The sequence below is a fragment of the Tachypleus tridentatus genome, chromosome 6, assembly GCF_004210375.1.
Source record: "Tachypleus tridentatus isolate NWPU-2018 chromosome 6, ASM421037v1, whole genome shotgun sequence".
In the NCBI taxonomy this organism is placed as follows: Eukaryota; Metazoa; Arthropoda; class Merostomata; order Xiphosura; family Limulidae; genus Tachypleus; species Tachypleus tridentatus.
Window position 1 is genome coordinate 124757260 of NC_134830.1, and position 16918 is coordinate 124774177.

At 30.8% G+C, this 16918-nt stretch overlaps 1 protein-coding gene across 6 annotated transcripts; it reads right to left on the reverse strand.

The window, feature by feature from the left end:
• Nucleotides 1-1467: 1467 nt before the first annotated feature.
• On the reverse strand, nucleotides 1468-16767 carry LOC143253577 (rRNA methyltransferase 1, mitochondrial-like). 6 transcript variants are annotated; one of them, XM_076507659.1, is made up of 10 exons: nucleotides 16643-16767; nucleotides 15319-15463; nucleotides 13620-13869; nucleotides 12982-13043; nucleotides 12181-12244; nucleotides 10391-10470; nucleotides 9131-9224; nucleotides 8114-8243; nucleotides 3198-3317; nucleotides 1468-2441 (listed from the first exon to the last, which is right to left on the reverse strand). In XM_076507659.1, exons 2-10 carry the CDS (start codon nucleotides 15399-15401, stop codon nucleotides 2401-2403), a joined length of 924 nt encoding a protein of 307 aa, XP_076363774.1. In that variant the 5' UTR covers nucleotides 15402-15463; nucleotides 16643-16767; the 3' UTR covers nucleotides 1468-2400. The 6 variants fall into 6 exon arrangements, 5 of the variants coding, with proteins under 5 accessions (XP_076363774.1, XP_076363772.1, XP_076363773.1 ...); XM_076507657.1 differs by lacking the exon at nucleotides 16643-16767 and adding an exon at nucleotides 16003-16364; XM_076507658.1 differs by lacking the exon at nucleotides 16643-16767 and adding an exon at nucleotides 15898-16356.
• Nucleotides 16768-16918: the final 151 nt, after the last annotated feature.

The window sequence follows — 16918 nt, forward strand, 5'->3', positions numbered from 1 at the left end:
GAAATCATTCCACGTTTTCTATCATGCTGAAACATTCCAAAAGCTTTGTATAAACTGTCACGTATTAGGCCAAATTAAACACAAAAATAAAGTATGTTAGATCCGGCACATTGAGTACGTTTTTATAAAGTAAATGGTGTCAGTGTTACACACAGTTTCAGATTTTTACATTTGTAATTATGATGTTTCAACTCTTAACGTGGGTATCCATGTTTTTTTTCTTAGTGTTATGTTATGTTTAATGAAACCGTATACTTCCATAATAGGTTCAGTACAGACAAATATATAGGAAAGTGTGGTTTTGTGCGAGCTTTTGGTCTTAAACCCTTTCTTTCGGACAGTTACAACCCTTTGTTTACCTGAACATAACCTAAGAAGTTCGAAAGGTTGTTCTGTACTTTAATTAAAATGCTAATACTCATATCGCCCGTCTTCAGAATAAATTTTTACTTCATGTGGGTTTCTCGTCAGCACAAGTTACAACCCTAGTTAATTCTTGATGACGAGGAACAAACTTGAAATAACAATATATCTCAGAACAGCTGGTATGGGTATTAACACTTATTGATAAGGAGGGAACAACGTTTCGACCTTCCAAGGTCATCTCCAGATTAGCAAAGAGAGAGTTTACAACTGACCATTGCCGGACATATGTCTTAAGGACGAGAGTGTATACCGAAGAAACATGCAGAAAAATGGAAACCAGATTAAAAGAAAACACCTTCACATGTTTTTGAACACTGCAAATCAAATAAACACAACATAACCATAGAAAACACCCAGATACTAAGTAGGAAAACAAATATAAACAAGCGCAAAACCAAAGAAGCCCGACTTCTACAACAACTAAAACCAAAATTAAACCAATATAAAGAAATATCTTTGTACCAATACTAATTAATAACCTATCATCCAACTACAACGCCTCCTACAATCCCGTACCCGTTTATACTCTACCCAAAGACATGTACCCGGCAACGGTCAGTCGCAAACTCTTTGTTAACCTGAAGATGGCCGAGGAGGGTCTAAACGTTGTTCTCTGCTTATCAATAAAAGTGTTAATTCCCATACTGACCCTAGTTAATGTTCGTATAATGGTTTTAACAGTGGATATGTAAATACAGTAACTCCACTCACGTTTAAAATATTAAACTGGAAATTATTGTTTACTTTTGGTATTGTTTGTTATTTCAACTTTATTCTCTCTTGTGTAAAGGAAATTGCGTCTTCTCGAGAACAGGATACAACCGGACGCCGTTAAGAAAAGGTTGTGTCATCAAAATGTCAACATTTGCACTAGAGAAACGAGTGGTGTGTAAAGTCCTTTGTAAACCGTGAATGATGTAACCAAAGAATGCTGCATGTTCTTAGTATGTCATATTGTAAGATTTACCCAATAATAAAATTGTTTAATACGATCAAAGAACAATTACAATACATTTCATAAGGCAAACAAGAACAGAATTCTTACTAACTTTTTTATTAAAATTGTGGCAAACTTCAGTCTTTGGATAAAAACTACGTTCAGTGTCGTAACTTTTACCTTCTTTCAACTGCCCATACAACAGAAACGTTTTAATAAATATCTCAAGTTATATAGTGCGATTTATACTTTGTTCAAATAAAAACATTTTAACAAAAGGCGTTTTTATTTACAAGTCATTTTTACTTAAAGAGAAAATGCTTTGTTTCATGTATATAAGTATAGTCTGAAAATAATCTTTCTTTTTTAATAAATGCTACACTCCAAGAGGCAGTCCCTTTTTCAAAAATGAACCTAGATTTCAATAACTACAATAGAAGGGAAGGTTATATTTTACATCGACTGTATTTTAAAAATATTACAGTTCAAGTAAGTGTTTTACAATGTATTTAATAGAAGGGAAGGTTATAATTTACAAATACTATTTTAAAAACACTACAGTTCAAGTAAGTGTTTTTCTACAATGTATGTAAAGGAAGGGAAGGTTATATTTTAGAAAGACAATTTTAAAAACATCACTATAGTTCAATTTAGTATTTTTCTACAATGTATATAATGGAAGGTAAAGTTATATTTTACAAAGTATATTTTAAAACATTACAGTTCACGTAAGTTTTTCTACAATGTATTTAATAGAAGGGAAGGTCATATTTTACAAATACTGTATTTTAAACACATTATTACAGTTCAAGTGTTTTTCTACAATTTATGAAATAGAAGGGAAGGTTTTGCTTTATATACTTTAAAAACATTATATTTAACGTTAAAAGTGATTTTCTGCAATGTATGTAAAAAAAAGCATCATTACAGTTTGAGTAAAAGGGTTTTTTATCATTTCAAGTGAAAGTACTTCTCAACAACAGAAGACTGTATTTTAACAGAAAGCAAGATTTTGTACAAATCTTTCATATGTTTTCCTAACTGTTCTGTGTTTGTAGTAGTCTATGAAGTATGATACCTGAAACAAAGTAAATAGGTTTAGATTATAATCCAAATTAAATAAACACTGAGATAGACATATCAAGTTTAATAAACACAGAAAACATTAATACCTATAACACAGGAATCATGCTGTTAACAATATATATTCTTTTAAAAATGTTAAATATCACTACTTATATCCCCAGATCATTATCATGTTATGCTGGGGTATATTCATGTGTATTCTTTAAAAAATGCTAAATTGCACTATTTAAATTCCCAAGTAATTATTATGTGATGATTGGGGATTTTTATAAAATTAACATTAATTTGCTTCCCTCTTGATGTATAAATTGAAAATTTTAATTTGTTTTATATGGTAAGAAAGGAGAAAAACTAGAAATTATCACATGCAATAAATATTAAAAACATGATGGATTACTTTGGTCATATTCTTCTTATTGTATTGTATATTTACAACAGCTAAGAGTACTACAGAAGTTAACCCCTTAGCTGTGGAATGTGCCATCTGGTGCACTTTAATATCTTTTGAGCAACAGCCTGCAAAATACAGCCACCTGATCACTAAATTTTTGTTGGTTGATAATTTATTTGATAAAACTCCACAGCTAAGAAGTTAATAAATAAAACCTAAATCCAAAATTATACCACTCTTCAGAATTTGTTTTGTGTACAAGTTTCAACTAATTATATGCAACATGTTAAAATACTGATTCATAAAAACATAGCTAATGTTTATCAGAAATCACCACTAGTCTTGAGCCAAACCTACCTGTTGCAACAGACACGTTTAAAGACTCAATGTCTGTGTAAAGTAACTGACCAGGAGGAACAGTCAGAAATGCATCACAAAGATCGTGTACATGATATGACACTCCCCTACCTTCATTACCTTTAAAAAAATCAGAAGAAAACTACAGGATGCATCTAAAACACATACATTTGTTGTAGTTTACATTATATGGAACTAAGAGTTTTCTTTAATGAAACATACAATTTATCACAAATACAACAGACTATTATATCACTGAACACTGTATTTCAGTAACCTAAATAAAAGCAACAAAAAGAAACTATTCTAAATCTAGAAAGGAATATCCACCTGGTTTCAAGAGCAAGTAATTTTAACATACAGCTGAAATAATTTTACTGTCACAATATCAACATTTTTCAGAGAGAGATTGGTCATACTACCAGCATTGTAGAATTTAGCATTATGTTTTTTATTTGACCGCAGAGTCTTCTAGTGGATGATTCAACATATTCCTGGTAAATATAGTATATGCCTATTTCTGGTTTATTCAGCATCACCCTCTATTACCTCTACTTCCAACATACAATGGAGGAATCTCTTGTTATTAAGTTTGAAAACCAGTGTTCAACAAGAAGACAAATGAACTACAGGACTCTAAAATAGCAACAGCCCAGGAGTCAATGATCCCCATAAATGGTGGAATGGCCAAAAAAGTGTCTGCTAAGTAGTTCATATGGTCCCTTAAAATCAAGAAAGCCATTAAATGTTCAACTCCACCCATGTTGATCTAAGTGTTTCTTATCGAGCAGAACTTATGACAAACCACGAATGGACATTACATAATTTAAAAACACTTGTTAGTCATATACAATCCACTAACCTCATCACTACAAATGCCTGTTTATTCAAAGTATATTCTCTTTCATTAATAACAACTTTATCACTTTGTCCAACATTCAAACTTTTTGTATCTGAGTAATAAGTGATGAATTAAGACTTGGGTGGTTTGGCAAACTGCCAGGGGTGTATGGTCTAAGGTGGACCCATACAGAAACAAAAAATATACAAATCAATAAAATTTATAGATATCTTATTAAATTAACTCTCTCAATATGAGCTTTGTCCCAGCAACCAACCACATGAACATTTTGTACTAATATATAGTTTTATTATTATAAATTTTAATACAATATGTGTATCCTCACAAAATGTGCCAGAAGTTTAGTAAATGTTAAAAGTCATTTATACACAGAAAATCAGTATATTTGATGACTTCATTTATATGAAAGATTTGCCCATGAAAATTCAAGTTTTCTTCAACAGTCTGAGTGCAAAGTAATATTTATGTTAAGATTAAAAACACATTTCTTCATTTCAAATTCATTTGTATAATCTTTAAAAAAAACCCTAAATTCCAAACATTTCTTATAAGTGAAACATCATATTTTATCTGTTATCTCATCTACCCTAGCTCTATACATGGTTGGTCGATTTGACTGACCTTGTAACCATCAACAGAAAAAATCAAATAAATCTAAATCACTTTTTCTCTCCAGAATGGCTTCAAATTGTTACATGAAACTACATTCATTTATCTATAACAGTTATAAACGGTATATATCTATTTATATTATACTTAAATTATTTCATTCTAATGCCATTTCAACCATGTCCAACCACTATGTGGGCCATAATAAGCTATAAATCACTGGTGAATGTACAACTTATGTTACATTCTCAACTTACACTACACATGAGCTACTTGAGAGCATACCTCATGAAAGAATTTAAGTATATTATTATTATGTATTTTATTTACTCTAGCCTTAAATAATTTTAAAATATGAAAAAGAACAAGGTTTGAAAAACCAAATTTGAAAACCAAAGTGCTGAATTATATGGCCATAGTGAGTATAGTTCAGTTTACAAGTGTCTCCAGGTGCACAACCATCACAATGATGATGGAGATGCAGTGGATGCCATAGTATCACCCATAGATAAGTTCAGGAATGAACTATATTTTGTTGTGTTCGACCAAATTGCCCCTGCATTGAAATATTGTCTTGATGCACATAAGAATGTTGCCACCAGATATGATTCCTTTCCAAATTACCATCTTTTTCGTGTCAAGAAATCAGCCGCGCTATAAAATGTTGTGTCTGTTTTTTCAAATGACACTGCAACTGAGACATAAAATGAACTGATCCACTTTTCAATACTAAAAATTCAAGAGCTACAATATTCATTCACACACATTGACCAAACGAAATCAGTAGAATTAAAATGTTTCTTTTTCTCCATATCCAAACATTTCCTAACATTCAAAATGTGTTGGAAATATACTTGTCCATAATGGTATCAAACTGCAGTAATGATTTTTGAAATTGAAGTTAATAAAAAGTGCACTCAGGAACAGAATATAACAAACCTGACTAAATAGTCTGTCTATAATGAATACAGAATGTAACAAAGCTGACTAAACAATCTGTCTATAATGAATACAGAATGTAACAAAGCTGACTAAACTGTCTGTCTATAATGAATACAGAATGTAACAAAGCTGACTAAACAGTCTGTCTATAATGAATACAGAATGTAACAAAGCCAACTAAACAGTCTTGTCTATAATGAATACAGAATGTAACAAAGCCAACTAAACAGTCTTGTCTATAATGAATACAGAATGTAACAAAGCTGACTAAACAGTTTGTCTATAATGAATACAGAATGTAACAAAGCCAACTAAAGTCTATCTATAATGAACATAGAATAGAACAAAGCCAACTAAAGTCTGCTCTATAATAAACATAGAATGTGACATACTCTGAAAGTTAGACTTTTGAAAACCCACTGATAAGTTCATTTATAATAAATCCAGAAAATACAATTCTTGCTTTATACAGGAACATGCATGTTCTAATCAAGTTGTCTTGAGTGAATAAAATGTCTTTGTGGCTTGTCTATATTGTTTCCAATGTTATAAGATTATGTACATATTAAGATGTTCTCACATGTATGTGCATAACATTATCATTTTGACAGTGATGGGAGATTTTAAAGTACTCCAGTGTATTACTGAACCAAGTGACTGAAAACATGCAAAGTACCTTAGAGTATTACTAAACCTATACATTGGTATCACCCAATAAGATGCCTCAGTGTTAGAAAATGTAACATAGAATAATACTATGTAACACAAATTTTGTTCCTGGATAGTATGTGTTATTTCTTAATTGCTTATGTTGTAAAAGCACATAAAATGGCCATTATTTCCTTCAAAATTTGCTTTTGTGACCTGGATAATGAAATTTAGAAATTAACCTATTTTCTATGTAAAAATGGGCAAATTTACACAATTTCATTTACATAAGGTCTGAATAAAACAACATATTAATCAAGCTTTACATGTATTTATTTATACCAAAGTTATACAAAAATTTTTAGAAGTGAGTAGTTTTTCAATTTTTGCAACTGTAATGTAAATCACTTTCACATAGCAGCCCCCAAATATAGTCTTCCATCATGTTTTCGTTATATGCTCCTCGGTAGCTGCATTCAAAGTCCACAATATCTTGGTGGAAGCACTCACCTTGCTCTTCTGAGTATGCTCCCATGTTCTCCTTGACGTTATCAAGATAAGCGTCAAGGATATGGACTTTCAGGGACATCCTGTAGCCCGTTTTGTCGTATTTCTTCACCAGAGCCTCAACCAGTTTCACATAATTTACAGCCTTGTGATTGCCCAAAAAGACCCGAACCACTGCGACAAAGCTGCCCCAAGCTTTTTTCTCCTTCCTACTGAGCTTCTTGGGAAATTCTGTGCACTACAGGATCTTTTTTTATTTGTGGTCCAACAAAGACACCAGCTTTGACCTTTGCCTCAGACAGCTTAGGGAAGAAGTCTCGAAGGTACTTGAAGCATGCAGACTCCTTATCAAGAGCTTTGACAGATTGTTTCATGAGACCCAATTTTATGTGCAATGGTGGGAACATCTTCTGGAGGTCCACTAGTGGCTCACACTTGACATTATGCCTCCCCACAGAGAACTTGGTCCATTGTGGCCAGTGCTTTCTGTTGTAGTGCACTGCAATGTCCCTGCTGTCCCAAAGACAAAGATAACAGGGAAACTTGGTAAAGTCTTCTTGGAGACCCATCAAGAATGCCACTATTTTGAAATCTCTGATAACCTCCCAGTGATATTCATCATACTTCAAGGCATCTAGCAAGGTCTTGGCTCTGTTATATTCCTTTTTGATGTGCACCAAAAGATATTCAAATTTTAAAAGGTCTAAAATTTGTATAATATAAAATCTTACTATTCAAGCAAGCAAAAATTGTCTTGAGTTTTTTTGCAGTGCTTGCAGGTAAAATGAGGTGCCCAGGATTTGCCATGATCCCCAACAGACATGCCAAAATATGTCTTGTTGGCTTCATACATTTTCACAAATGTTGTCACAGAGTGCTTTTTCACTCGTCTTGTTAAATTGGCCACATACATAGCAGAATGCATCTGGAAAATGTTTGCAGCTTTATGATTCCATCTCTGATAAATTCAGATAGGTCTATGTGTTCACTTAGGCAGCTAGAACTAAACAGAAATGGTGAGTGGTGAGCCCTTGTACATATATTACTATGAAAAGTTCGAGAAAATTCTCTATCAGCTACTCAACACTGAGCCTACGTGTAATGTTCGGGAAACTGAATAAATTTGAAAATTTCATTACCCAGGTCACAAAAGCAAAGTTTGAAGAGAAAAATACGTCTTTTCCATTTACTTTAGGCGCAAGCAACTGGGAAACAACACTTTCTGCTCAGGAACAAGAACACGTAAAAGGTTTGTTACATAGTGTAATTTATCCAAGATTACCAAAAATCTCTCATTAAAACCTCTGACAGAAAACTTCTTTTACTAACAATATGGAAAGTAGCTTACCAATTATTATCACAGTTGGTTTAGCCAGTATGAAATCTTGTACAGAAACCAGTGGGATATTTTCAGTATAATTATTATTTTTACTATAACCTCTAGTTCCAACAATATTCCAACCTTCTTGTTTCATCTTCTGGATGTCATTAAAACATGCAATAAAAGAAAAGGGGAAAATAAGTCTAAACACAGAACACATTACAAATAAAACACTTTATGTTACAGATCATACTAGTGGAAAACAGAGGTAAGAAGTTAACTTTCAGATGTTACAGATCATACTAGTGGAAAACAGAGATAAGAAGTTAACATTCAGATGTTACAGATCATACTAGTGGAAAACAGAGGTAAGAAGTTAACATTCAGATGTTACAGATCACACTAGTGGAAAACAGAGGTAAGAAGTTAACTTTCAGATGTTACAGATCACACTAGTGGAAACCAGAGGTAAGAAGTTAACATTCAGATGTTACAGATCATACTAGTGGAAAACAGAGGTAAGAAGTTAACATTCAGATGTTACAGATCACACTAGTGAAAAACACAGAGAGGTAAGAAGTTAACATTCAGATGTTACAGATCATACTAGTGGAAAACAGAGGTAAGAAGTTAACATTCAGATGTTACAGATCATACTAGTGGAAAACAGAGGAAAGAAGTTAACCTTCAGAATAAGCTAAACATATAACAAAATACACACAACTCTATTTGCTAACACTCTACAACTTAGACTTACTTGATTTTATCAATGGCCAAGTGCCATAATGTAAAAACATAAATATCATTGAACATTGAAGCATCGGGTACATTTATGCAAAGTCGGGCATGGATGAAACATATTTTGGTTAACAACAAGAAAAATTTGTTAAAATAAAAATACCTGGTAATAATAACATGAATGCTGGATAACTAAGCAAAGATTAATTTTGACAAACTATAAAAAATTTCAAATGAGATAATTTAACAGGGAAATATTTTGAAGAATAGCAACCTTAACTTGATTACTATAGCAGTTTTACTAACCTCTAAAAATGCTGGTAGGCTATTTACTTGGTAGAGATCTAAAACTTCTAAGGAGCCAGCACTGGCTTTACTAACAACAGGTGATAGTCTACAACTGAAGAGTAACAAAACAGTTATGTATCGAATGATCAACAAATACTTTAGCTTACTGATAAAAATAATAACCAAATCATTTACATAAACTTTCAAGTCCAAGAAACATTTCACACTCAACTAATAGTAAATAAAATGTAGTCGCTATTCATTGTTATGTTAGCCACATTACTATGATACAAATACTTGTTTTGTACTTCCTTATGTACTATTTAAAAACATTAATACATGCCATTATTTTAAACATTCCATAGTATAAATAAAATTCATGTTTCTTCCATAACAAGTACACAATCTATTCCAAAATAAAACATACCTATTGTCTTTTACAACTAATACAAAACACACCTATTGTCTTTTACAACTAGTATAAAATACACCTATTGTCTTTTACAACTAATACAAAACACACCTATTGTCTTTTACAACTAGTATAAAATACACCTATTGTCTTTTACAACTAATACAAAACACACCTATTGTCTTTTACAACTAATACAAAACACACCTATTGTCTTTTACAACTAGTATAAAATACACCTATTGTCTTTTACAACTAATACAAAACACACCTATTGTCTTTTACAACTAGTATAAAATGCATGTATATTTTGCAACTGGTATAAAACACATTTATTAGTTTTACAACTAGTGTAAAACACACGTAATAGTAGCCCAGTATGGCAAGGTGGGTCAAGGCGTTCAACTCGTAATCTGAGGGCCAAGGGTTTGAATCCCTGTCACAACAAACATGCTCGTTCTTTTCGCCATGGGGCATTATAATGTGATGGTAAATCCCACTATTCATTGGTAAAAGAGTAGTCCAAGAGTTAGAGGTGGGTCTTACACTGCTAAATTAGGGATGGCTAGTGCAGATAGCCATTGAGTAGCTTTGCACAAAATTCAAAACAAACAAACACGTATTAATTTTACAACTAGTATAAAGCATACCTATTAGTTTTACAACTAGTATCAAGCATACTTATCAGTTTTACAACTAGTATCAAGCATACTTATCAGTTTTACAACTAGTATCAACCATACTTATCAGTTTTACAACTAGTATCAAAAATACCTATTAGTTTTACAACTAGTTTAAAACATACCTATTAGTTTTACAACTAGTAAAAACATACTTATTAGTATTACAACTAGTATCAAGCATACCTATTATCCTTTACAACTAATACACAGTCAATTCCAAAGTAATATGCTGATCTCACAACTGCACCAAAATTCATTGGATCCTAAAACAGTACAACCATCAAAAATTAGTTTGTATTTCACATAAAAAACAAATTAAGTTTATAAATCCAGAGAACATTGTTTAACAAGATGACTTTCACAATGCAAAGTTGTACACAGATAAATATTGTTGTAATATTGCATAACTTTTATTATTTCCATTATAACGGCCATTTCACTGTAGCATCTATGGAGAGTTCCATATTTTTTATTGACACATCTGTATACTGAATAAAGATTTTTACCAATGTCTCGACCTAAAAATTTATCTTTCTGTTATAACATCTGTCATTTATTATCAACTCTAAGCAACCAATGTTTTCTCATGCAGGTTTAACTGTCTACTTTGATCTTGTAAACCTATTCAATATAAAGATATATCTAACTGGCATTTTTTGAAAGATCAGTCATGAGGGGACTGATTTGTAATTAATCTATGTCAAACAAATTACTATAAAAAGGTACGTCTGTAGAACTATAACAGCACTGAAATGAAAAGTGTAACTAAACTAAGCTAGACAAATCAGTATAACAAGGTACATCCATAGAACTATAACAGCACTGAAATGGAAAGTGTAATTAAACTAAACTAGACAAATAAGTATAAAACTGTATGTCCACAGAACTATAACAGTACTGAAATGGAAAGTGTACCTAAACTAAGCTAGACAAATCAGTATAACAAGGTACATCTATAGAACTATAACAGTACTGAAATGGAAAGTGTAACTAAACTAAGCTAGACAAATCAGTATAACAAGGTACATCTATAGAACTATAACAGCACTGAAATGAAAAGTGTAACTAAACTAAGCTAGACAAATCAGTATAACAAGGTACATCCATAGAACTATAACAGCACTGAAATGGAAAGTGTAATTAAACTAAACTAGACAAATAAGTATAAAACTGTATGTCCACAGAACTATAACAGTACTGAAATGGAAAGTGTACCTAAACTAAGCTAGACAAATCAGTATAACAAGGTACATCTATAGAACTATAACAGTACTGAAATGGAAAGTGTAACTAAACTAAGCTAGACAAATCAGTATAACAAGGTACATCTATAGAACTATAACAGCACTGAAATGGAAAGTGTAACTAAACTAAGCTAGACAAATCAGTATAACAAGGTACATCTATAGAACTATAACAGAAATGGAAAGTGTAACTAAACTAAACTAGACAAATAAGTATAAAACTGTATGTCCACAGAACTATATCAGTACTGAAATGGAAAGTGTACCTAAACTAAGCTAGACAAATCAGTATAACAAGGTACATCTATAGAACTATAACAGTACTGAAATGGAAAGTGTAACTAAACTAAGCTAGACAAATCAGTATAACAAGGTACATCTATAGAACTATAACAGCACTGAAATGGAAAGTGTAACTAATGTTTACAAATCAGTATACAAAGATATGTCTACAGAAATATAACAACAGTGAAATGTAATGTGCAACTAAGCTAAACAAATCAGTATAAAAAGGTATGTCTATAGAACTACTGTATGGTTTTTAATGCAAAACTAGCAAAATCAACATTGCAAATAAGTGGAGAAAAATAGTCATTCACTCTTATCAATATAAGTACTGAGAATTTACAGTTATGTTTAACCAAAAAATTTAAATAATGTATGGTTATATAACAATAATATTTAAATTAAAGACTTTATATCTTAAACAAAACAATTATGTCTACTTGCTTGTATTTGATCCAATACCAACAACACTGGAAGTTGTTTGTTGGACAAACATTTTTTGTCTTTTCTGGAAATCCACAAAATTTTAGTTTTAAAATAATAGAATACAAATACAATGACAGATTTTTATAAGAGTATAAAACATAATTTCTTTAGCTATACAAATTCAATGACAGATTTTTATAAGAGTATAAAACATATTTTCTTTAGCTACACATACAAACAATATTAAAAATATCATTAAAAATTTACTATTTTACATCTATTGATAATGACACAAACATTAGAAATTATAATAAGACAGTCCTTTAAAGCTGATTAACATTAGCATATTTTAAATACCTTAGTGTTTATAATACAGTCTCTTAAAGACGAACAACACTAACCTACTGTATGTACCTTAGTGTTTATAATATGGTCCCTTAAAGATGAATAACACTAACCTACTGTATGTACCTTAGTGTTTATAATACAGTCACTTAAAGATGAATAACACTAACCTACTATATGTATCTTAGTGTTTATAATACAGTCACTTAAAGATGAATAATGGTGACAGACTTATGAAACACTGCAGTATTTAATTTTATTTATGCTAATTATCAAAAGTGAGACATTATTTTAAAGTTATTTGATTATTTATAGATGAATGACTGAACACAATCATATTTGCATACATAAATTAGTTAGTGACAATACATACATGCTGAATGCCACTTGAATGCAGATATAATACAAATAATGTGAATGGTGTCATTACATAAAGTAGAAGATAATTTATACTTTCATACAAATTGTACTTACAAGTTAAGAAAAACATCTTGTTCATTCTTCATTTTCAGTTTACTAACATCCAAACACACTCCCTTTAGAGACAAAAAAGAAATGTAAAGTCTATTAAATTATATGAATTTATAAGTGTTACACTTAGAAAGTTTCAAGCAGATTCATTTCTGTAACCTGTAATTTTGATGAGTTAGGTTTTTCATGTTTGGTAAATAATAATATATACCATTTTAATGGATTATTTTTATATTAAAAATAGTAGATATTAAAGATTAGTGACAGCAAATACAAAATAATTATACTTTCTAGGTTATGGTTTTTTGCAACATAGATGATACAAACTTTTAAAGTGTTTTCTTAACTCCAAATTATGGATTTGGTTTCTAATGTGATCAGACACTGAACTATATTAACCTGTATTTATAGAGAAGTCAAAAGCCCCATCTGGAGATACTAAGTTAAAAAGTTTAAGGCTTGTTACTTGTTAATTTGAACATAACAAATATCATAAGTTTCATTGTAAATAACTGGCTTTATTTTGTACACTTTTGTTTATGTTTTAACTTGGATTTTGAGTTTTTTTATATACATATCAAACAAACATATGTTTCTTATTACTATTAATAATTTAACATACATACTGTGTGTATACTTACCTGATGAACGTGTCTGTTAGATAAGTTACTTAGGACCCTTTTTGACACTTTTTGAACAGGAACGTCAACAGCAAGAGCTAATTCTATGATCTGATTTAATGCTGACATTTTATGAATCATTTCTTTGTTATTGACCTGTTTTACAAACAATTTAAAAATGTGTCGTTTTTTTTCTTTCAAAGCTAGACTGACAGGATGAACTCCATAGAGAATTTCTCCTTTCACTTGATATTTGTCCACAGTATCTCTCCTAGATTTAGATAAATTTTCAGGTTACAATCTTTAAGGATTTTGATACAAGCATATTATCTTAAAATTTTTGCATGTTCAAATGATACTACACTAACAGAAAACCAGTTACTTTATTACTAAACCATAAATATTGCTTTGATCCCAACAACATGAAAATAACAAAAATGTCACACACATACAACACTAACGTAAAGAGTGCCACAAAGTTAAGAGAAGTAGTGTCAGGTTTTGAAGGTCATAACATCTGGTTCTACTGCAACACAGTGCAACCTTGTTTTAGTTAAATAAATTTAAATAACTTTTAAAAACTACACTGAACATTTCTATCTTTGTTTATTTATGGTTTTATTTCACCAGCACAAACTGTTATCCCTAATATCCTTACATTATATTGTCATTTTGTTATCCCTAATAACCTGAAATTATATTCTCCTCTGTAAAGACATAATACAACTATGTGTATCCTTGAAAAACCAAGTTATCCTTAAACTTCATTTGGTCAACCACTTGAGACAAAGTATATATTTTATACCAAGTTACTTTCACATTTGGAATTGGTAATTTATATATTATTTTCCACTTAGAGTTCAGAATCACATTCTACACTTCCTAATTTACTTATTTTTCTCACTATATATGTAAATAAACTGATATAGTATTCTCTTTCCTACATAGAGTTACAGAAAAATGTAACAAGTTGCTTATATTTTTAAGCATTTATATTTTAAAATCTTACAATGAAAGTATTAATGGTTTAGAGAAAAATATATTAAAAAAAGGCATTCATCTGTAAAAATTCTTAAATGGTTTATATCAAGACATCTTTAAGTTTTTACTTTGTGAAATCATAGGCCCACAAGAAATCTAATTTGAAATACATAAAACAAGTAACCATTGGGTTCTTTGTAAACCCACCAAAAAAGGTAAAATCTTAAGTCCACTATTGTTGGTTTTTTTATTTATTCTCCCTTTCAAACTATTATAAAGTGCAGACCACTACTATTTATTCTATAACACTATAAACTAATATCTTCTGTTAAAAAATACATTGTAATTGTTTTCCAAATCTTAAACTTTGTTCTCTCATATGCCCAAGTGTGTTAAGGCGTTCGAATTCCGGTCGCACCAAACATGCTCGCCCTTTCAGCCGTGGGGGCATTATAATGTTTCAGTCAATCCCACTATTCATTGGTAAAACAGTAGCCCAAGAGTTGGCAGTGGGTGGTGATGACTAGCTGCCTTCCCTCTAGTCTTACACCACTAAATTAGCTTTGCACGAAATTAAAAAAAAACAAAAACTTGTTCTCTTATTCCCTTTTTTAATTGTCCATAACATCAAAAGCCTTTGTCCTATTAATGCAATGGATTATCTAATTCCTAAAATATAAAACAATATAACTACTAATAAGTCAATAAAATATTATAATAAGTTATCAATAAAACATACCAGATATTAATTGAATTATTTTCTTTCACTAAATCTTCACTCATTAATGAGTATGATACAGATTTGTTGCAAGACTTTCGCATGTTCGTGGAAACATCAAGATTTTGATTGGTCAAATGTCCTTTTTGGGGGTGAAGATTTGTTGCTGGATTACGATGGTAAAGATTATTTTCAGATTTCAAATTGGTAAATCTAAATTTATTCTTTTGAAAGCTAGACGAGTTGATGAAGTTTGATTGCGGTATCCTCGGTTCGCTAACTTTTGACATAAACCTAACATATATCCTCCAATTATACATAAATGACCGTAACATTGTATTTTTACACATTACCAGTACTGGTGCAAAAACAGAAGTGACCAGTTTCATTTCAGTGATTGTTTTATACTTCAAATTTCCAGTGTAATTTTCAGATTTTAACAAAATAACACTACAACTGTGATTTTTTTACACATTATACAAAAGTGATATTATTATATAAATCTGGTTGGCCTTTTTTAGATAATGTAAAACAAGAAAGGATAGGCCTACCATTATACATATAAAAATGCTTACTTGTAAATTGTAATTAACCACTTACTGAACTCAGTATATATGTAAAGACTAAAAGAAGAAATATACGAATGAGTGCAAATCTCTTCTTTTTTTATGAAAAATTTACAAAACTATTCAAAAGTGTGTATACTTATTTTCTTATAGAAAAGCCTAATCGGGATATATAACACAACCGCAGCACGCAATTGAAACCCTGCATTTGACATTGTAAATTCGAAGAGTTACCGCTGTCCCACCGAGGGACCTCTAGGAAAATCACGAATTTGGGAAATCCAAAATAGTTTATGAGAATTAAAGGCTGTTGGTTGCAATATATTTTATCGAAAACTATGTGATGAGATTTAGCATATCTTTGCGGTTAGGTCACTTGATTCGCAGTTTATAGGTCGCGGGTTCGAATTCCATTAATAAACATGCTTTATCTTTCAATCATTTTCTAACGTGGTAAAAAGACTTCATGTTAACAAGCTGCCTTTGTTGTAGGCCATTGCTTCACTTTTTGAGACTATTGTCGTAGAAAGCTCTCAAGTATTTTTGCACAAAATTAAGGGAAAAAACAAATAAACATTATGTAATTGTTGTTCATTTAAATGTTTTCGTGTGTTTTATTTGATTATTATTATTCAAAAAAGATATTAACAATAACCCTGCCTCTTGGCATTCTCTGGAAAATATTAAAATTAATATAAATCCTGTACGTATGGATCACTTGGTGCTAAGTTACCATTTTAGTAGAGTTTTAAATGAGTTAAAACGTTATATACACAAACCTCTTTCTCTAGTGTCAATACACAGTGGGAACGTGCTTGAGAAATGAAGAGTTGCGAATATTACTACTATTTGTATAATAGACTGATTAGAAATAATCAGGAAATTTTAGACAATTAGGCTCACTTCCGGGTGGAAAATTATATTCTCATAAACAAACAAGATACACTTTGCATCATTTGGTGAAATACATCACAGAAGAAAACCAGTATGGAATAACTAAATATTTTAATTCTTATATATATTTAAATGAAAATGCAATGTTAAAATAACTAGAA